Here is a 23,018-nt window from a genome sequence, read left to right as displayed (position 1 = left end):
GAACCCCTTTCCGGGCCCTTGGCAGTGCGGCAGGCTGGGAGACAGGGCCCAGGGCCGGAGCACCCGACCCGGGGCCCGCCCGGGCCCCTGGACCCAACCGGGGCTCCCAAGCCCGGAGGCGCATGGGACGCCTCCCCGGTCCCTCCGGACCCCGTCCCGGGCACCCTGCCACGCAGCAGGACCAAGGACAGAGCCCGGGGTGGGGAGGCCGCCCTCCCCGGGCCCTCAGGGGCCAGAGCCACTGCTCCTGAACCCAGCCAAGCAAGGGGAGGCTCCCCGGGCACATCGGAACCCCTTCCCGGGCCCTTGGCAGTGCGGCAGGCTGGGAGACAGGGCCCAGGGCCGGAGCACCCGACCCGGGGCCCGGCCGGGCCCCTGGACGCAGCCGGGGCTCCCAAGCCCGGAGGTGCATGGGACGCCTCCCCGGTCCCTCCGGACCCCGTCCCGGGCACCCTGCCACGCAGCAGGACCAAGGACAGAGCCCGGGGTGGGGAGGCCGCCCTCCCCCGGGCCCCCGGACAGAGCTCCTGAACCCAGACAAGCAAGGGGAGGCTCCCCGGGCACAACGGAACCCCTTCCTAGGCCCTTGGCAGTGCGGTAGGCTGGGAGACAGGGACCAGGGCCGGAGCACCCGACCCGGGGCCCGGCCGGGCCCCTGGACCGAGCCGGGGCTCCCGAGCCCGGAGGCGCATGGGACGCCTCCCCGGACCCATGGAGCCCGTCCTGGGCATTGAGCCATGCCGTTGGCCTGGAGATGGGTGCCCCGGACGCCCGGGGGAGGACTGCCCGGTACCCGTGGAGCCCTTCCCGGGTACTTTGCAACGCCGTTGGCCTCCTGGAGATGGGTGCCCCGAACGCCCGGGGGGCGGGCTGCCCGGGACCCGTGGAGCCCGTCCTGGGCACTCTGACCTGCTGTTGGCCCGGGGGAGCACTGCCCGGGACCCGTGGAGCCCGTCCTGGGCACTCTGACAAGCTGTTGGCCCGGGGAAGGGAGCCCCAGACGACCGGGACCCGTGGAGCCCGTCCTTGGCACTCTGACAAGCTGTTGGCCCGGGGAAGGGAGCCCCAGACGACCGGGACCTGTGGAGCCCGTCCTGGGCACTCCTGTATGCCGTTGGCCCGGGGAAGGGAGCCCCGGACGTCCGGGACCCGTGGAGCCCGTCCTGGGCACTCTGAAATGCTTTGGCCCGGGGAAGGGAGCCCCGGACACCCGGGGGTGGACTGCCCGGCACCCGTGGAACTCGTCCTGGGCACTCTGACATGCCGCTGGCCCGTGGAAGGGTGCCCCGGACGCCCGGGGCCCGTGCAGCCCGTCCTGGGCACTCTGACAAGCCGTTGGCCCGGGGAAGGGAGCCCTGGACGCCCGGGACCCGTGGAGCCCGTCCTGGGCACTCTGAAATGCTTTGGCCCGGGGAAGGGAGCCCCGGACGCCCGGGGGAGGACTGCCCGGGACCCGTGGAACTGGTCCTGGGCACTCTGACATGCCGCTGGCCCGGGGAAGGGTGCCCCGGACGCCCGGGGCCCGTGGAGCCAGTCCTGGGCACTCTGACAAGCCGTTGGCCCGGGGAAAGGGAGCCCCGGACGCCCGGGACCCGTGGAGCCCGTCCTGGGCACTCTGACATGCCGTCAGCCCGGATGGAGCCCCGGACGCCCGGGGGACGAATGCCCGGGACGCATGGAGCCCGTCCCGGGCACTCTGCCATGCCGTCAGCCCGGATGGAGCCCCGGGCGCCCAGGGGATGAAGGCCCGGGACGCATGGAGCCCGTCCCGGGCACTCTGCCATGCCGTCGGCCTGGAGCGCCCCGACACCCAGGGGAGGACCACCGTGGAAACCATGGAGCCCGACCCGGGCACTCTGCCATGCCGTCAGCCTGGATGGAGCCCCGGACGCCCGGGGGGACGAAGGCCCGGGACGCATGGAGCCCGACCCGGGCACTCTGCCATGCCGTCGGCCTGGATGGAGCACCGGACGCCCGGGGGTTGACTGCCCAAGAGCCATGGAGCCCGTCCTGGGCAATTTGACATGCAGTTGGCCTGGAGGAAGGAAGCCCCGGGTGGCCTAGGGAGGTGTTGCCCAGGCATATCCCATCTGGTCCCCATAGCAGAGAACCACCAACCCTGGAGGGGTGTCCGGGCATACCCTGCCCCATAGTAATCCGGAGGCAAATTACCCCCCTTTCTTGCAATCTGTGCACGCGAGGTGACAGAGGGGACCCAAGGCGTGAAAGAACCCGACCTCATGGAGCCCTCGCTGGGATCCGGGAGGCGAATGGCACCTCATTAAGACTTCCAGGGAAGTTCGGCCATCTGGTCCCCCCCCCATAGGAAAGCGTTGCGGGCGACCAGATGCCCGAGGGGATCCGGGCGACCAGATGGCCGAGGGAATCTGGGCGATCAGATGGCCGGGCATGGAGGTGAAGCCGCCTGGACTCTTCCCCACCCCGTCCCCGTCCCGGAACGAATGCCCGGGACGCATGGAGCCCGTCCTGGCCACTTGACGTCCCGTCCTGGGCATTGAACCATGCCGTTGGCCTGGAGAAGGGAGCCCCCGGACGCCCGGGGGAGGACTGCCCGGTACCCGTGGAGCCCTTCCCGGGTACTTTGCAACGCCGTTGGCCTCCTGGAGATGGGTGCCCCAGATGCCCGGGGGCGGGCTGCCCGGGACCCACGGAGCCCGTCCTGGGCACTTTTACATGCCGTCGGCCTGGAGGTGGGTGCCCTGGACGCCCGGGGGAGGCCTGCCCGGGACCCGTGGAGCCCTTCCCGGGTACTTTGCCAATGCCGTTGGCCTCATGGAGATGGTTGCCCCGGACGCCCGGGGGAGGCCTGCGCGGGACCCATGGAGCCCGTCCTGGGCATTGAGCCATGCCGTTGGCCTGGAGATGGGAGCCCCGGACGCCCGGGGGAGGACTGCCCGGTACCCGTGGATCCCGTCCTGGGCTCTTTGACATGCCGTCGGCCTGGAGGTGGGAGCCCCGGACGGCCGGGAGCGGGCTGCCCGGGACCCATGGAGCCCGTCCTGGACACTTTGACATGCCGTGGGCCTGGAGGAGGGTGACCGGGACGCCCGTGGGAAGCCTGGTCGGGACCCGTGGAGCCCTTCCCGGGTACTTTGCCAATGCCGTTGGCCTCATGGAGATGGGTGCCCCGGACGCCCGGGGGAGGACTGCCCGGTACCCGTGGAGCCCTTCCCGGGTACTTTGCCATCCCGTTGGCCTCCTGGAGATGGGTGCCCCGGACGCCCGGGGGAGGTCTGTCCGGGGCCCATGGAGCCCGTCCTGGGCAGTGTGACATGCCGTCGGCCTGGAGGTGGGAGCCCCGGACGCCCGGGGGAAGGCTGCCCGGGACCCGTGGAGCCCTTCCCGGGTACTTTGCCATCCCATTGGCCTCCTGGAGATGGGTGCCCCGGACGCCCAGGGGAGGTCTGTCCGGGACACGTGGAGCCCGTCCTGGGCATTGAGCCATGCCGTTGGCCCGGAGAATGGAGCCCCCAGACGCCCGGGGGAGGTGTTGCCCAGGCATATCTCATCTGGTCCCCCGGGCAGAGAACCACCAGCCCTGGAGAGGTGTCCGGGCGTACCCTGCCCCTAGTAATCCGGAGGGAAATTACCCCCCTTTCTTGCAATCCGTGCACGCGAGGTGACAGAGGGGACCCAAGGCGTAAAAGAACCCGACCTCATGGAGCCCTAGCTGGGATCCGGGAGGCGAATGGCACCTCATCGGGACTTCCAGGGAAGCCCGGCCATCTGGTCGCCCCATTGGAAAGCATCGCGGGCGACCAGATGGCCGGGATCGAAAGGACTCCCAGCTCCCCATCCATCCCAAGCCTTCGCGGTAGGGTTCCTGACTGCCTGCCCACGCAAGGCAGGGCTCTTGGACCCCGGCTGGGCCTCAGGCGCAGGTTGGACCACCGGAGCTCTAGGGCCCGGACGACCTGGGGGAGGAATGCCCGGGACCCGTGGAGCCCGTCCTGGGTACTTTGACATGCCGTCGGCCTGGAGGTGGGTGCCCCGGACGCCCGGGGGAAGCTGCCCGGGACCCATGGAGCCCGTCCTGGGTACTTTGACATTCCGTCGGCCTGGAGGTGGGATCCCCGGACGCCCGGGGGGAGGTCTGCCCGGGACCCATGGAGCCCGTCCTGGGTACTCTGCCTATGCCGTTGGCCTCATGGAGATGGGTGCCCCGGACGCCCGGGGGGAGGTCTACGCGGGACCCATGGAGCCCTTCCCGGGTACTTTGCCAATGCCATTGGCCTCATGGAGATGGGTGCCCCAGGCGCCCGGGGGAGGTCTACCCGGGACCCATGGAGCCCTTCCCGGGTACTTTGCCAATGCCGTTGGCCTCATGGAGATGGGTGCCCCGGACGCCCGGGGGAGGTCTGCCCGGGACCCATGGAGCCCGTCCTGGGTACTTTGCCAATGCCGTTGGCCTCATGGAGATGGGTGCCCCCGGACGCCCGGGGGATGTCTGCCCGGGACCCATGGAGCCCGTCCTGGGTACTTTGCCAATGCCGTTGGCCTCATGGAGATGGGTGTCCCAGACGCCCGGGGGAGGACTGTCCCGGACTCATGGAGCCCGTCCTGGGCACTTTGACATGCCGTCGGCCTGGAGGTGGGAGCCCCGGACGCCCGGGGGAGGGCTGCCCGGGACACATGGAGCCCGACCCGGGCACTCTGCCATGCCGTCAGCCTGGATGGAGCCTCGGACGCCCGGGGTACGAGTGCCCGGGACGCATGGAGCCCGTCCTGGGCACTTTTCCGTGCCTTCGGCCTGGAGCCCCCAGACACCCAGGGGAGGACCACCGTGAAAACCATGGAGCCCGACCCGGGCACTCTGCCATACCGTCAGCCTGGATGGAGTCCCAGACGCCCGGGGGACGAATGCCCGGGACGCATGGAGCCCGTCCTGGGCACTTTTCCATGCCTTCGGCCTGGAGCCCCCAGACACCCAGGGGAGGACCACCATGAAAACCATGGAGCCCGACCCGGGCACTGCCATACCGTCAGCCTAGATGGAGCCCCGGACGCCCGGGGGATGAATGCCCGGGACGCATGGAGCCTGTCCTGGGCACTTTTCCATGCCGTCAGCCTGGATGGAGCCCTGGACACCCGGGGGACGACTGCCCAGGAGCCATGGAGCCCGTCCTGGGCAATTTGACATGCAGTTGGCCGGGAGGAAGGAAGCCCCGGATGGCCTAGGGAGGTGTTGCCCAGGCATAGCCCATCTGGTCCCCATGGCAGAGAACCACCACCCTCGGAGGGGTGTCCGGGCGTACCCTTATCCCTAGTAATCCGGAGCAAAATTACCCCCTTTTCTTGTAATCTGTGCACGCGAGGTGACAGAGGGGACCCAAGGCGTGAAAGAACCCGACCTCATGGAGCCCTCGCTGGGATCCGGGAGGCAAATGGCACCTCATCGGGACTTCCAGGGAAGTTCGGCCATCTGGTCGCCCCATAGGAAAGCGTTACGGGCGACCAGATGGCCGGGACCGAAAGGACTCCCTGCTTCCCACCCCGAGCCTTCTCGGTAGGGCTTCTGCCTGCCCACGCCGGGCAGGGCTCGGGGACCTCGGCTGGAACTCCGGCCCAGTGAGGACCACTGGAGCTCTCAGGCCCGGACGCCAGGGGGAGGACTGCCCGGGATGCATGGATCCCGTCCCAGGCACATTGCCATGTCGTGGGACTGGAGATGGGAGCCCCAGTGAGCCCATCACGGCCATCCGGAACATAGCCTGGCCGCAGGGGAACCTTTATGATGTCGGGCGGAAAGACCGTCCGCGGCGGGTGTGGGAAAGACCGTCCGCGGCGGGTGTGGGAAAGACCGTCCGCGGCGGGTGTGGGAAAGACCGTCCGCGGCGGGTGCGGAAAGACCGTCCGCGGCGGGTGTGGGAAAGACCGTCCGCGGTGGGTGCGGGAAGACCGTCCGCGTCAGGTGCAGGAAAGACCGTCCGCCATCGTAATATACCCCTTTGTGTCTTATTTAGATGCACAAAAATAAATGGCATTAGCGTTGCTTGTTCAAGCTTTTTTGACACCATTTGGTTGGCGGATACTGGATAGTTTAAGCTTTGGCTTTTTTTGCGCCCCAGTTTCTCAATTTCTAATATAACATTCAGTAGCGTTTGGCGTGATGAGGGCTTGAAGGTGCTGAAAATGGATAATAAACCTAAAGGTAATCCAACAAGCATTTACAATGCAACGGTCTCGCCTTTGCAAAAGTTAGAGCTATTTTCATTGTAAATGACAATGTTTTTATTTATGTGTTGGTTTTGAAAACAGATAAATAAATGGTATTGTCATTTACAATGCCAATAGCTTAATCTCTCGCAAATGTGAGACCTATTGCATGTGTACACACACACACACACACACACACAGAGCGAGACACACACACAGAGCGAGACACACACACACAGAGCGAGACACACAAAGAGCCACACACACAGCCACACAGAATGCAACTTGAACTCACCTTCACGAGACAGCAGGCTCCGGCGCTGGGCCGCATCCGGGGCACACAGAGCTCACGCCTGCGGTGGCACCGCTCTTGAGGGCAGCACGGACAGTGATTCCGTGAAGGCCCAGAGCAACTCCTATCAGTCACCGTCATGTATAATGCACAGCACCCTGCATTCAGTGCGCAAACCTTAGAAAGGGTCACATCTCCAGCTACAATACTCTTCTGTTTTTTACACCTTACCTCACAAACTTAAGATGCCATTAAATGATGATTATCGTGAAGGATGAACGTCTGCAGCGACAGGATACTTCCAATTTTACTACCATGAGGTGGCAATCCCGGAGTGCTCTAAATTATGCAAATCTTGAATGGAATATCATCTTCAGCTACAGGAGCCTTCAGTTTCTAAAACACGTCAGTTTAGAGGACCCCAAAAATGAGGTTTTGTAAATTGTGTAAAGAGCCCAAAATTAGGATTCACAAATTATTCAAAACGTCAAAGGCGTAACATGTCCAGCTACGGGATTCTACTAGCTTAAAAACACAGGGCACATGGTCAAATGCCGCATACCTTATGCACATCGTCGAAAGTGTGACGCCTACAGATACGAGAGTCTTCTATTTTTAAAAACAAACAGTACTTTGAAAGAGTAACGTCTGCAGCTGCAAGATTAATACACCCCATTATGCCAAATCAGGAGTGCCGCATAAATTATGCAGGGTTTTGAAAGCGTGATATCTATAGCTGCTGATTTATCTATGTTTAAAAAAAAAAAAAACACTTTGCAACCTTATTCATTATAGGGTACCATTATTATGTGCCTTTGCTTCTATCATTTACAATTTATTTCACTCACGTGGTGTTTAATCTTTACATACCCGTTGCTCGAGACGGCAGCCACTGATAAATGGATGCATGCTGGCTGGCGGGGTGTGCATTCTTTTCTCTGAAGCTTGTCTCCTCCCATGCATCAGCACTTGTCTGTGTTGCGGGTGAAGCAGGGGCAGGGGGTGTACAAACATAAGGCAAGGCAGAGAGTCACTCCAGTTCGGGGCATCAACATGACGGTGAGGGAGGTGCTTTACTATTTGCTTATGGCTTGCGCTGGTGGCATCCAAGTCTTTGCAGGGGGTCAGCGTTTATGATACTTTCAGTCATTGCATCATATGAAATAAAAGGTTGGCACTTTTTATTTCAGTCACACCTGCTCTTTTGTGAACCGGGTCCTTTGAGGCACGTCTTCACTAATGGTTATGAGTTGGTAGTAAACAGCAACATCCCTAACAAGACTATGTACCGGCACAGAAGTGCAACTGCATTCCCAGATTATAACTCAGTGGGTTGTAGTACATACTTCAAGCCTGTGTGTCAAGGCTGGAATGAAGGCCTTATTAGCTGTGCAAACTTTCATACTTGATAAAATGAGAACCGTTGTTAACTAAGATAAAATGAGTAACACTATCAGGTACTGGTAAGGCCTCTTATCAGCGTGAATAGCTTTATGATAAGAATACACACAACTCAATGTGCAAGAAATGTAAGTAATGCAAGCAAACCAATTTGAGTGGATTGAGGGGCACGGGGCAGGAAAGATCTTTAAAACAAGTTAACTTAACATGTTTTATTAAACGTATATTTACAGCAAAAAATGTATGGTCGCCATTATTCTTTTATTGTTAAATCTATCCCAATACAGACAGTGACCCGTGGATCTATAGGCAGCAACACTGTCCGAATTCCTAAGTTAGAATTCAAGATCACTCCAAGGTTATTTGTAAAAGGTGTGTTGTAGCCAATAAAAAAACGAAAACTTCTTAATAAAAGGAAAGTGACACGTGATGGAGATCTGCATGAGGACCCTACTGTTTGAGGACAAATGTTAGCTACCCAATTCTACATTATGAAATGCGGCTTCCTATTAAATATTTCAGCTATACAGGCAGATATTAATAAGCACATGCAAGCTGGTTTACACAGCACCAATGAGCTTTTGAATGGAGGCCCACAAAAATGTTAATTAGGATTTTGTAGATATGTTCGCTTAATTGTGAAGTTTTGTGTGCGGTCCTGTGGTTAAAAAATTAAAGCCAGAGAAAGAGTGTTAATTCAGTGGGACTAAAAACATTTGATGGGGGGCCCGAGAGTGTTGCTTCTAAATCTCTCAGCTATCACTTGGGTTTAAATTGAACTCTGTGGCTACTTAAACGACCGCCGGGCAAAGAGTGCAAAACTGCTACTTAAACAGATGCGTTTCCCATTATGTTTTTTCATTGTCTAAAATTATTTTTCTCACCCCACCAAATAAAATTGAAGATTAAAATACTGTCTGTGCCATCAGCAACGAGAACCTTGAAATAAAAAAAACTTGTGAAAAACGGAAAAGTTGCCTGCTTACCTCGCATTGCTGTGGGAGGTCGAGCCCACATGGAGCACGCACGGAGGGAGGTGCAGCCGGGATTGCTGCTGTGAGCGCGAGCCCTGCCCCCTCACTCCTTTTAAGCAAGTGAATGAATCAGCGGCTGGAGTTCTCTGTGCACATATCAGCCGGGAGTGCGCACATTTTTAACAAGCAGGCTGAGCAGTCGGCTTCTGGAAATTTATGAAAGCGGTGCCGTGCTGAAAGAAATCACGGCGCCTATGCACATAAGTTAGACGTAAAAAGAAATCAATAAGGAAAGCGTGCGCTGTGCATATTAAACGTATAAGCTGGCGGCCTGAGAAGTGTGCGCCACGGCAATTAAAACTAGACATAACCAGAGAGACAGGAGATTGGGAACGCGCGCGGCCGGCTCCGATCGCTTTCCTGAGCGTGCGCGTGCCAGTCTCCTGTCTCCTGGGAAGCAGACTCGGCAACTATAGTATCGCGCCTGCGCGATGCATATGGCTTCGCCATATGCATCGCAGGCGCGAGACCTAAAAAGGGGGTACGAAGATATACCTTGTGGGAGGCCAAAAATACTTAACCGGGCACTGTTCCTAGTACCCTCATTATGCTGGGACCGCAGAGCTTTTGGCATTCCTCCTTTGTATCAAACATCTCTGAAGGTATTCTTCTTTTTCTTATATTATCTTCCACAATATCTTTCCTGAATATCTTGCTGGACATGTCTAAAATAGTTAGGGCAACTACCTCTCTTATATAATCCCCACCGACTGCTCAATTTTAATCTCACAAATCTCTCTCTCGCCAGGAGGTATTACTCTCATATATTCCCTCTCTTGTTTCAGCTGCTTCACTACTCCACTTCATTCCTCAGTCTAACCCCCAATCTCCTATTCAGTTTACTTTGTCTCCTACTCCTCATTACTTCCTGTTCTCCATATTTTTACCTCTGTCCTCTAGTATCCTACCTTCTCTACTCTGGCAAATGAAGCAGATTCAATGTGCCTCCAGTGTTTAAAAACTGGTTTGTTTGTCTTAGAGGAAGTAGATTTGTTCACGGAAATCTGAGATTTTTTTAAAGGTTGCTATGTCACTGAGCTTCCCTAGAAAACATCCATTGATATTTGCCTTTAGTTTGCCAGGTCAGATTCATCACGTCCTCGCTACATAATTCGAAGTTGAATGTAGGAAGTTTATCATTTGTTGGGGAGCTCTCCATTTGACCACTGGAAAGGGATGGGTTAATTATTTTTTCTGGGAAAATGACGGCTAGTGAGGCAAGAAGATTCTTTTGTGTAAGTTTGTGGCCATAGGTCAGTTGGTGATCAGGCGATGGGTCGAGACTTGATTAGCTCTGTAGTTTCTTGTATAGAAAGTTTATTGACTGTGTAAAGTTTTAGTTGAATAAAACTTGAAATATGCATGAAAGTGGTGTCAGCAAGTTTCTCAATTGCTTGTGAGACTTCAGGCGATCAATTTTTTTCAATTAAATCATCAGTTAAGAAGTTGCATTGTTCCTGAGAATTGCTCTCCTATTTTGTTCCTGTCCTGATTATAACATTTAGAGATATTTTTTAAGAACTTCTTAATTTGGGTTGAGGTCTCTGAAAACGTGCTGTGAGTAGAAGGATTTCTTGATGGTTCCTTTATATTATTCTGGACTGTCTCCATAGTTGATTTTTTATGTTAGTGTCATGATTTTATCCACTGTCTTTAAAATGTTGTGGTTATGGCATTTTGTGATTGTTTACCAGGGTTCAGCCTGTTGTTCTTGAGCTTTTAAGAGGAAGCACATAGTCAAAAATCTCTAGGACCCACTGGTGGAATTGACTAACAGCCATCAGAAGTTCCAGCATTTGGTTAGCTGGCAGGCCTTTCTGAAATGTGACCAGGTTAACATTTTCCAGGGCCTTGTCCGTTTACTGATTGGAACTTTGAGGTTGAATTTGATCATTTGATGATCACTCGAAATAGTGTGCCTGTTTTCTATCACTGAGATCAATCGTTTTGGGATAAAAACTGCAAAATTTGAGTAAGGCGTGCAGAGAGCCAACGTTGGCCAAATTAAATCTTGAGAGACCATCCCTATTAAAGGCCCTGACACTGAAGGATGCCTTTAAGCTGCCAAAAATTCATTGCTACTTCAAAGGGTGGGGGGCTGTGACTTAACTCTCCAAAATGATCCCAGAAGGGAATAAGCCTCAATTGCTTTCCACCAAAACCATAGGTAAATGGAATGAGCAGGGTCTGGGGAGGGAGCAGCGATAACCACTGAATCAGGTCTTCTCTGCTAAGATTGCGCACAGAAACCATAGAACTCTAATGCTGGCTAAAGCACGGTTACTGGAATCTTCAGTGAATCTGTAGCAAAACAAATAAGACCACTAGAGAATAATAATTGCACAATACTATAAAATATCTTGGAATGTGCCTGAAGCTTCGGGTAGGCTTCTGAAGAGACAGGAAAAAAACAAGAGGTCTTTGGAGTTTGTCCCTCTTTTGGCATCAGTAGAAGGAGAGGTGCCTAGGCAGGGGACTGAGCAAGTATAAATAGTAAAAAGTAATCACAGCCATTCTCAGGGCCTTATTATGAGCGCCCTGGTATCTGCATTTTATTCCCCTTCACGCCCTTGGTGTTACGGATACTGGGGACATCATTAGCCCCGGAGGTCGTGGTGGGAGGGTTGGAATTACCAGATATTTTTAGGTGTACCCTAAAAAGACCCCCAGAAATGCAGAATTACCAGGGAATCAAGAATACCACACATGATCATTACCCAAGTAACCAACTTTCCCTTACAGCTTCATCAGGTATTTCAACAGCTGAAATGGCCGGGTGATATGCACTGGAATAGTGGCGTTCCAGTAGAACTCGTAATTCCAATGGGGCCTGCAAACTATTACTGGCCCTATCAGTATTATAAGGATACTTGAAACAAGGCACTCAATATCCTTCCTTCTTTGATGTTGCTGCTGTTGCTGTTGCTGTGGATGGAATAAACATTTCTTCTTTCTCTCGTCTTCCTACAGGTCAGAGGTCTCCGAAAGCCCTGATGATTGGACGGTGCTTCTAGGACACCCCCCGCAGGTGGTGAAGGTGAAAAAGATCAGCATTAATGGTGCATTTGTCACAGCAGTAGAGGGAGGTGACATTGCAATGTTACAGCTTGCACAGCCTGTGGTTTTTGGGGAATACCTGCAGCCCGCCTGCGTGCCGATGGCTGAACATCGCTTCCGCTTTGGGTCCACGTGCTGGATCACTGATCGCCGCCAAGCAGCAGGAAATGGTACGTAAAGTCACCAACCATAATCCTTCACTTAGACTCAGCTGTTTGGGGGCCGGCCTACTTGCTGAGGGCATATTGTTGATGGGCAGTCTTTGATCAATTTACTGCACATGGACATTTCGATTTGTCATGTTTTTATTTTGCAGTGGTTAGATATCATCCATTATTCGACTTTGCGATATTGTCAGATTGAGTATAAGTCAAAGTCTGACTAGTTTTCTTATTTAAGTATTTTTTTTATTATCTGCTTAACAGTAACACTTGAAATTGAAGGAGCAGATTGGGTGCAATATGGAGCTATGCTAAATGTTAAAGAGGGGGCAAATATATTTGCTACATTAGTTGTGAGTTAAGAAAGCTGAAATGAAGGGAGCCGCGAGATGATGATCTGTCTGATAGCAAAGATGCAATCTGCTTCAGTTAAGCGCCCTGCACTTGCATGTTGTCAAGTCTCTGCAGAACTTTGGGATGGTGAACATTATCAAAGGCAAGGGAGAGTTCAAGTAATAGGTGTGGCAGTACTCCAGTTTTAATCCACTGTTGTTTTAAAATCATCCCATGTGGTCCTACTGCTGCTTCTGAGCTTCAGTCATACTAGAATCTGTTATGGAAATCTTAAAGCAGGTAATTTTGTTTGAATGTAGGTAAATGTTTTGAGGAACATCTTTCAATCGTTCTATCTTTTTGACTAAAAACAGTCTGTTATTGGCCAGTGGTTTGAAGGATGTCTTGGCTCAAAGACTGTTTGGTTTATGGAGGATTTTATGTAAGGTATTTAGAGTTCCTTTGGGAAAATACCTCTATTCAATGAGTTGTTGACTGTTCTGACTGGATTGGCTGCAGAGCTAGTCATTGACATGGGACCGTAAGCAGTTCTGCTGGCCAACAGGCATTTGCAACATTGATGAAGGATTGATGCAGCCTTGATGAGATTAAAGGTGAATGACTGTAGATGTTTTCATGTTTTGTTATCTGGTATACTGTATTAAGCTTTTGGAACTGCGGTTGAGTAAGGGAAATGAATACAAGAAGAGTAACATTGGTGGGTGGGTGAGACGTAAAGCAGATCTTCCCTCCAAACAGCAAGGGCCAGTGGTGATGAGGACTTCAGCTGTCCTGCTAAGGATTCAGGATGTTCTACAGGTCTACTACTTCAGGTATTATAGCTGGTGTACCATTTTCCCTCTGAAATCTTATTGCAGAGTTGTTTGTGACCTTGAGGCCCCTCAACAGCTCCCACTATTCAAATCTTCGACCCCATGTTATGGGCTCATGGCTACTCAGCTTTGCAGGCTATAGGTAAGATCTCCAGGGCATAGGGCACGTCTCCCTTCAGCAAGGCAACCACCATGTCACAAGGAATGTTAATTTTACTGGCTTCAGTAAGCTTTCTTTGCTACTAACTCATTGTTCTTTAAAAGAATAGAAAACAAAATATTTGAGCGGCTATTCCTGAATATGTGCGCCGTAGATGGACGATGATCGCAAATAATGTATATTTACATCAATGGTTATACACTGAGACACAAATATTCACTTGTTTAGTTTCCACAAAATAGTATATTTATAGGAGTCAAGTAAAAATATATATGTAATGAAAACCATTAAAGGGGCCGTATTTGAAAGAAACACGTTAGTGATAGATTCTTTACCTTAGAATTACCCCCAGGCGTCAGACTTGATCCGCAAAGTTTTCATCAGCAGTACCACTGCGCGTCGGTAGGTGTTGTGGTGCGGCTCCGCATACGTCGCTGGCGTCGTAGTCGCCGAGATGACGTCGCTGGAGCTACTTAGACGCGCCCATGCGTGCTGATGTCAGTTCTTTCTTTTTCCGCGCCAACAAGCGCAGATCCGGAGAGCGGGACCTCCAGTCACTTTTTGACTGAGTTATTTTTGGGACTTTTGTCTCTGTTCTTTGAGTCTTTGACTCCTGGTGTATAGGGATGCCCGGTTTTAAGTCTTGCGCGGCATGTCCCCGCACGATGTCGGTGACGGACCTGCACTGTGAGTGGCTCTCCTGCCTGGGGCGTGACCTCTGCTCCGAGTCGTGCCCCGACTGCCAGGGCATAGCTCCAAAAACTTTACAGGAGCGGTCACGAAAGTTGCTGGAGGCACAGGTGTTGGCTCTGCTCCCGTTCCAGGTCCCGGTCCTGTGGGAGGTCGAGGGACCGGTTGCGGAGCCACCACCACCACCATTGTTCGTCGAAGTCTTCGCACTCGGAGTCAGGTAAGGCGAAGCACAAGAAGTCGAAGAAGCATCATTGCTCTTCGCCTTTCACTAGCATGTCGCATGACATGGTTGAGGGTGCGGGTGTAGCCACCCCGCCGCTCCGTCGGAGCCTGCGCAGTTGCCGACGGCCTACCAGCCCTTCCTGGGTCCGTCAGTGACTCCGGCCCAGCTACAGAACTTCCTGTCAGGCATGGCCTGCCTTTTTGGCCCATTGGGCCCCGCCAGAATGCCTTCGGGCCTCGTAGGTCCAACTGGGGGTCCTCGCTCTTCTTTGTCGCCAACTCCTATCCATGCATGGATCCCAGCCGATGTCGGGTGGCCTCGTATAGCCTCCACCGACATCGACGTCTACGGCACTGCCGCTGGCGTCAACCGGCTCCATGGCCGACGTTGTCCCCAGCTTCCACCCCAACATGGAGACGGTGCCGGACTGGTGTCGATCGACGCCGATACTGACGCTAATGGGGATTTTCTATATCCTTCTCCATCGGCCTCCCTCTTTTCCGCCTGCCCGGCAGGTTTGGGAGGAAGGGGAGGACTGGGAGGGGTCTGAGGACCCTCTCGCAGCCCAGTGCGAGTTAGACCCGGACTGGGAGAGGATTTGGAGGATGTAGGTGACATGGATTTTACTCCAGAACCTGGCTCACTGTCTCCTTCTACCGTCGGTACGGAGGAGGGTGGCACATATTCTGTGGTGTTGCTTTGAGCAGTTGAGTCGCTCCACCTCACGCTCCCTATGGTGGCCGTCAGGACTAACCTCCTGACAGAAGTGCTCCAGCCAGCGTCTTCCTCTACGGAGCCGCTGCTGCCCTTTAATGACGCACTTTCAGATGTTCTTTTGGGCACCTGGTCTAGGCCCAACACAGGGGCCCCTCCGGATAAGAACATGGCCTGATGCCATCGCCCGGGCGACCCCATTTTCCACTCCCATTACCCGACCCCTGAGAGCTTGGCTGTCCAAGCCTTTGCGTCTCCAGGTGCATTCCCTTCCGCACCTCCAGATAGGGAATCCAAGAAATTGGAACAGTTTGGAAAGAAACTGTTTACTTCCGCCAGTTAAGGGCTGGGGTCTGTGAATACTGCATGCCTCTTGGGCCGTTATTATCATTTTGTGTGGTACATGGTTGCGCAGGTGCTGCCTCAGTGTCCAGAGGAGGCCCGGACGGTGCTCTCCCAAGCTATTGCTGAGGGGAGAAATGCAGCCAAGTTAACAATTTGTTGTGGCCTTGACACCGCCGACTCGCTGGGAAGGACGATTTCCACAACAGTGGCGCTACGCCGCCACACCTGGCTGAGGACAATTGCTTTTCCGGGGATGTCAAGAACACTCTGATGGACATGCCCTTTGATGGCGACAAGGCAGACAGTGCGTTGGAGCGTTTGAAGGACTCACGGGCTATGGCCAAGTCCTTAGGCCTTTCGGCCACGTGCCTTTCGGCCACGTGCACTCCTTCCACTTCTGCTTTTCCCTCCTTTTGTGGCCAAGGAAGGGGCACCCAAACACGTTCATTTCAGAGCCACAGGCTTGTGCAGCAACCGCCTCAGCGCAGCCATGGATGTGGGACCCGCCGAGGCGGGTCACCAGGCCAGCGGGCGGGTCAGTACACCACCTCCCCTGCCGCCACTGCCTCCAAACCTTCCTAGTCCGGTGTTTCGGGCACACCAAACGCCAGTGGGTAGCAGGATTCGGCATAACCTCCCCCACTGGCGCACCATCACTTCGGACAGGTGGGTTCTGCAGATAGTCCGACGGGGCTACTCCCTCCCCTTCGAGACTACCTCTCCAGACATGCCACCTCAGTACCACCGCATGTCGGGGGATCACTTGGCACTTCTTTAGCAGGATGTTACAGCCCCCTTGGCCAAGGGGGCCATCTAGCGCATTCCGAGGCCAGAAGTAGGCCGTGGTTGTTACTCCCAGTACTTCCTGGTTCCAAAGAAAGACAAGGGCCTGCGTCCTATCTTAGACCTGCGGAACGTCAGTAGCTTCCTATGGAAGGAGAAGTTCAAGATGCTCACACTTGCTTAGGTCTTGTCTGCCCTAGATCCGCAAGACTGGTTGGTAGCGTTGGACTTGCAGGACACTTATTTTCATATCCCCGTCCTGCCGGCCCACCGGCGTTACCTGCAGTTCATGGTAGGCCACGAGCATTTTCTGTTCACCGTGCTTCCTTTTGGCCTTACCAGCGCCCCTCGGGTGTTCACAAAGGTGATGGCGGTGGTCGCAGCTCATCTGCACAGATCAGGTTTTTCAGTCTTCCCCTATCTCGACGACTGGCTGTTGAAGGCGGGCTCACCCCGGGCAGTCGTCTCCCACCTCCAGACTACGGCCGACCTCCTGCATTTGCTGGGGTTCTCCATCAACATGCCAAAGTCACACCTGATTCCCTCTCAAAAGCTCTTTTTCATCAGAGCAGTTCTGGACACGGTGCAGTTTTGGGTTTATCCTCCCGAACAGCGAGTCCAGGACATTTGGGCTATGATTCCGATCTTTCGGCCTTTGTCCTGAGTTTTGGTCAGGATGACCTTGAGGCTGCTGGGCCTCATGGCCTCCTGCATCCTGCTGACCAATCATGCCAGATGGTATATGTGGGCTCTGTAGTGAGACCTGAAGTTCCAGTGGGCGCAGCATCAACCTGTCCGAATACATCCAGATCTCGGAGAGCACTGCACAACAGTTGCCATGGTGGCTCACGAACCAAAGTTGGGTCAGCGGCAGATCCCTCTCCCTTCCCCAACCGAAGCACACAGTAGTTACAGATGCGTCCCACCTAGGATGGAGTGGCCACATGGGAGAGGCGGAGATCAGAGGCCTCAGTAGTCCAGGCTCCATATCAACCTTCTGGAGCTCCGGGCAATCCTACTTACACTGAAAGCATTCCTTCCCTCTGTCAAAGGGAGAGTAGTGCTGGTGTTCACAGACAACACCACCGCCATGTAGTATTGTAACAAGCAAGGCGGGGTGGGGTTGTGGACCCTATGTCAGGAGGCTCTGCGTCTCTGGACATGGCTGGAACGTCAAGGCATTTCCTTGACGGTTTAACACTTGGCAGGGTCTGTGAACGCCAGGGTTGACAAACTCAGCCGCAGGTGCATGATGGATCACAAATGACGTCTTCACTCGGAGGTTGAGCCAGGTCTCTTTCAACAGTGGGGAGAGCCTTGGTTAGATCTATTCGCCACCGAAGAGAATGCACAATGTCATCACTTCTGCGCGTTGGAATTTCCAAGGCGGCACTCGCTCGGCTACCCTTTTCGTCACGAGTGGAGCTGTGGTCCATTGTACACCTTTCCGCCTATACAACTTCTATCCAGAGTGCTGAAGAAGTTCACGTACGACCAGGCCCGAGTCATTCTTGTGGCCCCGTCTGGGCTCGAAGAGTTTGGTATCCCGAGCTACTCAGTATGAGCATGGATCCCCTTCAAGAGGATCTACTGTCAAAGCAGCAGGGGACGGTCCTGCACCCGAACCTGTCCAGCCTCCACCTACATGCGTGGGGATTGAGCTGCGACAGTTGATTCCTTTTGACTTGCCTCCTGAAGTCTGTGATATCATTCTGGCAGCCAGGCATCCCTCCACTAAATCGGTATACGCCTGCAGGTGGAACAAATTTGTGGTATGGTGCACAGCAAAGGCTGTGGATCCCCTTTTTGTCCTTCTTTCAGAAGTCCTTTTGTTCCTTCTTTCTCTGGCCCAGCAGGACTCTGCTCTGGGCACTGTTAAGGGCTATCTTTCTGGAATTTTGGCCTTTCTCAGGCTCCCAGATCAGCCCTCTCTTTTCATGTCCCCTGTTGTGAATAGATTTCTTAAAGGCATTACTCATCTTTTCCTTCCCATTCCGTTTGTGATGCCGCAGTGGGACTTGAATCTGGTTCATACCTATTTGATGTGTGCTCCCTTTGAGCTGCTTCACAACTGTCCTCTTCATTTATTGACTTTGAAGACTGCTTTCCTGGTTGCCATCACCTCCGCTAGGCGTGTGAGTGAGCTCGAGGCTCTTTCCTGTAAGCCTCCTTTTCTATCGGTCCATCCGGACAAGGTTGTGCTTTGCACTCGTCCTTTCTTCTTGCCAAAGGTTGTCACTGCCTTCCACATCGGGCAAACTAACACCTTGCCCACTTTCTTTCCGCCTCCGCATCCTTCCAGAGAGGAAGAGAGGCTCCACTATCTGGACCTAAAACGTGCGCTCTCATTTTACCTGAATCGCACACAACAGTTCCGGGTGGATGACCAGCTCTTTGTTGGCTATGTGGGTGCCAAGAAAGGCCTGGTTGTACAAAAGAGGACTATCTCCCACTGGGTCATCTTGTGTATCAAGGCCTGTTATTCTCTGACTAAAAAGGAACCTCCAATGGGGTTGCACACCCATTCTACCAGGGCTACAGCAGATACTACTGCATTGGGATGTGATGTCCCCCTGCAAGACATCTGTCAGGCAGCCACGTGGGCCTTGCTGCACACTTTCACTAAGCATTATTGTCTTGAAAGTCAAATCTGGAGAGACAGCTTTTTTGGCAGCTTTGTTCTCCGTGACTTTCTGGTGTGATCTTTGCAGACCCACCACCGGGGCTGGTATTGCTGGGGTATTTATTCTAAAGTAAGGAATCTATCACTAACGTGTTTCTTTCAGATGAACAAGTTACTTACATTCGGTAGGGATATATCTGTAAGAAACATTAGTTAGTGATAGATTCCTTACCGCCCCTTCCATCCTCCCCATTCTGCAAATTGATTTCTAGGGTTAAGGTTATCCCTTTCAGGGCCCTAGTTTCAATGCACCAGTGGTCAGTATCTTGCATGGCTCTGCATTCCTGACGCAGAAAGTTGTGTACAGAACTGACGTCTGCGCTAGTGGGCGCTTCTAAGTAGCTCCAACGACTTCATCTCGGCGACTACAACCTGCGACGTACACGGAGCTGCACGACGACGCCTACTGATGCACAGGGGTACTGCTGACGAAAACTTTCCGGATCCAGTCTGACGCCTGGGGGTAATTCTAAGGTAAGGAATCTATCACTAACTAATGTTTCTTACAGATATATTTTTTCCGAAGGTAAGTAACTTGTTCATTATTTAGGAAAAATATAATATTGCCTGAACACGCTGTTGGACTAAGAATGTTCCCTTCAGGGTGTGCAGTCATGTTGCCATGTTCTGAGTGCTTGACTGTGACCCACTTATATCCCAGTTTTTGATTTAGGCTCTAGGCTCATACTAATATAACATGTGTAGAGACCTACCACTGTCCCTGACACAAAGGACGCCCAGCAACTGTCTTGTAGCATGGAGTGGTGTACCAACTATGCTTTCATTTTGCTGACAGTGGACTACCAACCCTGTCATGGGTTTAGCATGTACAGAGGTGGTGGTAGCGTACCGTATTTTGTGAATCAACAGTCGTTATCAGACTTTCTCTCTGTGTAGCCAGCCCCACTTGCGTTAAGTTCTGCATCAACGTGTATTCTAGGTCCTAGTACCAACACCCAAGTGGATTGTGTGTGTATGTGGCTTGTGTAGTACAAGCAGTATTTGCATGAGCCTGAGTAATGGAGGCCCTTGGTCCCATTTTGGAAGTCCCTAGCATGCTCCTGCGCACAAGATGTAGTTGAAACTGTCTTCACAGATAGTGGAAGAGCATTGCTGTCATTCCTGAAAATGGAGGGAGACAACAAGACTCCTTAAAAAAATTCACTCAGGCAGCTCCTACTTGCGGATTAGTTTTCCTGTGGGACAGTCATTTGGTAGGTGGTCATGGTGGGACTCTCCTCTTTGTTGTTATGGGGGAGAGGTATCTTTTAGGTGAAGCTAGCCTTTTGTATTCATCCTGATCACTGTTCAGTGTGGCTGGTGAAAAGCCAGTTACAGAAACATCCTCTTTGGTCCTCTGTTGTGAGTATTCCAGGTTGGAGACTACCCGGCTGTGAAAAGCATCACTTTACACAAAGGCTCTGTCTGGAGAACAGAGGGGACACTTGACAGAAGACACGCTGCAAACCTGTTTTGAGATTGCAAACAGAGAATCCACATTCCTTATCTGCTTTGACTGTATAAAAGTGGGAGCTACTTACATCTTTGTTTCTATAGTTCCATGTCCTTTCACCATGGAAGGGAGTATTCCACAGCATACTTTGAGGATTGCTGTACAACAAGCAGCGCGGGTGTCTGTGTGACATCCAGCTTTCCAGAGGAGAGGGTACATCAACTGGAGTCTACATATGCTGGAAGATCTGTACCCCTGACCTGAAGTGGCTGGAAGCCAGCCTGCCTGCTGAGAGAGTGAAAAAGCCTGTCAAGCTGCCGGAGGTGTGACTGTCCAGGTAGTGCCAGAAACTGCTATACTCTAGTATGGAGGGTCTACCAGGAGAAAGAAGAATTCAGAAAGCGATATGCAAGTCCAAAGAGGGTCAGTGCAGTCTCTCCAGAAGTTTGGTTCCAAGAGGGGATCACAAACAGGCAGCCAACCTTGCAATAGAAACAATCATGGTTGACCTTGCTGCTTAACCCCTTCCAGGCTGATGACGGCTCAGCTCATCATGAGCGTAACCTGCCGTGCGCTCATGACGAGTTGAGCTTGTCATGTAACGCGGTAATTTTAAAATTGCCGCGTACAGCGGGAAAAGCCGCCGCATCGATGCGGTTAAATCCAGAGCTGTGCCCATGGTGAATGTATCCATCGAAACCCAGAGCTGTTTTGGTGGCTGACATCGTCACAGAAGTAAAAAACTATATCCGTGGTGGACATCACCTTTGTAGCCAAGACATTTGCACATGACAGTCAACACTGCATTATTTACAAAGTGCATTCAATGCTTGCTAGCGTGCTGATGTGACACCCATGTAAGTGGCCTATCTGCTTCCGAGTGACCCAGAAGCATGTCTGTTACCTGCCATGAGCCCTCACTGACTTCCATTACCTGCATTCATCAAAGGACTCACAGCTGTAGCTCTGACCACCCAGACTGAGGGCCATTCCTGCAACCATGCTGTCTCATCCTAGAAGGGAGCGAGATCAGCGACACGTGATGCTGAAATGCATAGAGACCTGCATTGTGCTGAGGCTGTATCTAGGAAACTGTACTGCACTGAGCACAGCTATAATTGACCTGGGATACATGCACCTGAGCCTTGATTAATGTCTCACAAAACGAACTTAACAGGGATCTACTTAGACTCGCAAGAGTAGGGACTCATGTGAAAGAGAGAAGAGGAAGACAGTAAAGACAATATCTTAATAAAAGGATTTATCCCATCCAAAATGGTTGCTATGTCCAGCGTGATGACTTAGTGACATCTGAGCCTGTTTGCTTTTTCTTCCCCATTTGCATTAGTGACATTCAAAACAAAAACCCGACCTTCCTTGCACTTCAGAAGTGCTGCTCACTGCAGCCTTAGCCTGCAGTCCTGTATCGCAATAGCCTCATCACAGTCCCTCCTACACCAACCTACAAACTCACTTCATTCTCAAGTTCACTGGCTCCTTCATGGACTGCTTCCTTCTCACACACCAGCTGCAGCCTCAGAATGCTGTCCCCTCGGATACCAGCCCCTGCAGAGAGCTCTATTGGTAAGCAGGTCAACTGGGCCCAGAAGTTGGTCTACATCATGGCTTCAGAAGCAGCAAAAACAGCATGTCTGGCCACAGGTGACTGCCCCACCTTTCTTCACAGTGGCTGTTATGAAGGCCAATGAGGCTCAATGCAGGGTCAACAAGTACCTCTTGAGCTGTAAATTCTTCCCCCACCTGCACCACGCCCTACGTCTTCAGTACCAGTCAACTCCTACACCAGATCACAGCCACAGTTGCAGTGCTTCATTCTTAGCCTGTTGTGCTGGTCCCCACCCTGTTGCTTTTGCCAGCTTTCACCACTCCCTCTTGGCTGATCCCCACAGTCTAAGACTGATCCCGGCTCCCACACCTGCCCACACAGCCCCTGCTTAATCCCCTATACCATACTGCAGTCTAAGTTCACTCTTCCCTCTTGCATTGCATCTATAGTTACGAATAGAACTGAATAAGCATCTATTACTGCAGGAAGGAAAGCTATTCTGTGACTGCAATTATAGACATGTGTGCATGTTCACAAGTTTTCGGTAGTTTGATGTGTGCTGTGTTAGAGGTGTGGTCTGGAAGTTCTAAGTGACTGTTAGTGGTGCTAGTGCAGGGTGAGCATTGGGAGTGCAGGGTGAGTGGTGTGCCCGTGCGAGAACTCTGTGACCAGAATGCTCTTGAGAGTAAAAAGTGAGCCCCTGTGAGCGACGGATGACTCGTATACCTGTGTGAGTGTAGTGTGAGCTGTGTGAATGCAGGATGATATATCCCTAGACACTCTAAGTAATATACCTTTTCCTTGGAAGTTGGCAATTGAGAATTTAGGTGTAATCTGAACCATGATTATTGAAGCTGATCCTGCAAGAAAATGTCAGCCTTTCGGGCATGCCCAATCCGGTTTCCACAGCAATCACATCACTGAGACCACCCTGATCGCAGCCACCGACGACATCTGAACATTCCTCGACTGAGGAGAAACAGTAGCCCTGATTCTGCTCGACCTCTCAGCAACCTTCAACACTGTATCCTACGACACGCTGATTATAAAAATTTACCAAATCGTCATCCATTGGGATGCGCTCAGATGGTTCACCTCCTTCCTCACCG

General features: G+C 53.1%; 1 protein-coding gene across 1 annotated transcript in view; it reads left to right on the top strand.

Annotated features, from left to right (window-relative positions):
* LOC144768670 (serine protease 53-like) overlaps nt 1-23,018 on the top strand; it is a 199,703-nt gene that overhangs the window by 123,758 nt on the left and 52,927 nt on the right. The window contains exon 8 of the mRNA XM_078652491.1: nt 11,875-12,131. Coding sequence (XP_078508617.1) covers nt 11,875-12,131 — 257 coding nt within the window. The remainder of the gene's footprint in view (nt 1-11,874; nt 12,132-23,018) is intronic.

The sequence above is a fragment of the Lissotriton helveticus genome, chromosome 7 (assembly GCF_964261635.1).
Source record: "Lissotriton helveticus chromosome 7, aLisHel1.1, whole genome shotgun sequence".
Lineage (NCBI taxonomy): Eukaryota > Metazoa > Chordata > Amphibia > Caudata > Salamandridae > Lissotriton > Lissotriton helveticus.
The sequence above is the reverse complement of the archived record's forward strand: the minus strand, read 5'-3'. Positions and strand labels throughout refer to the sequence as shown.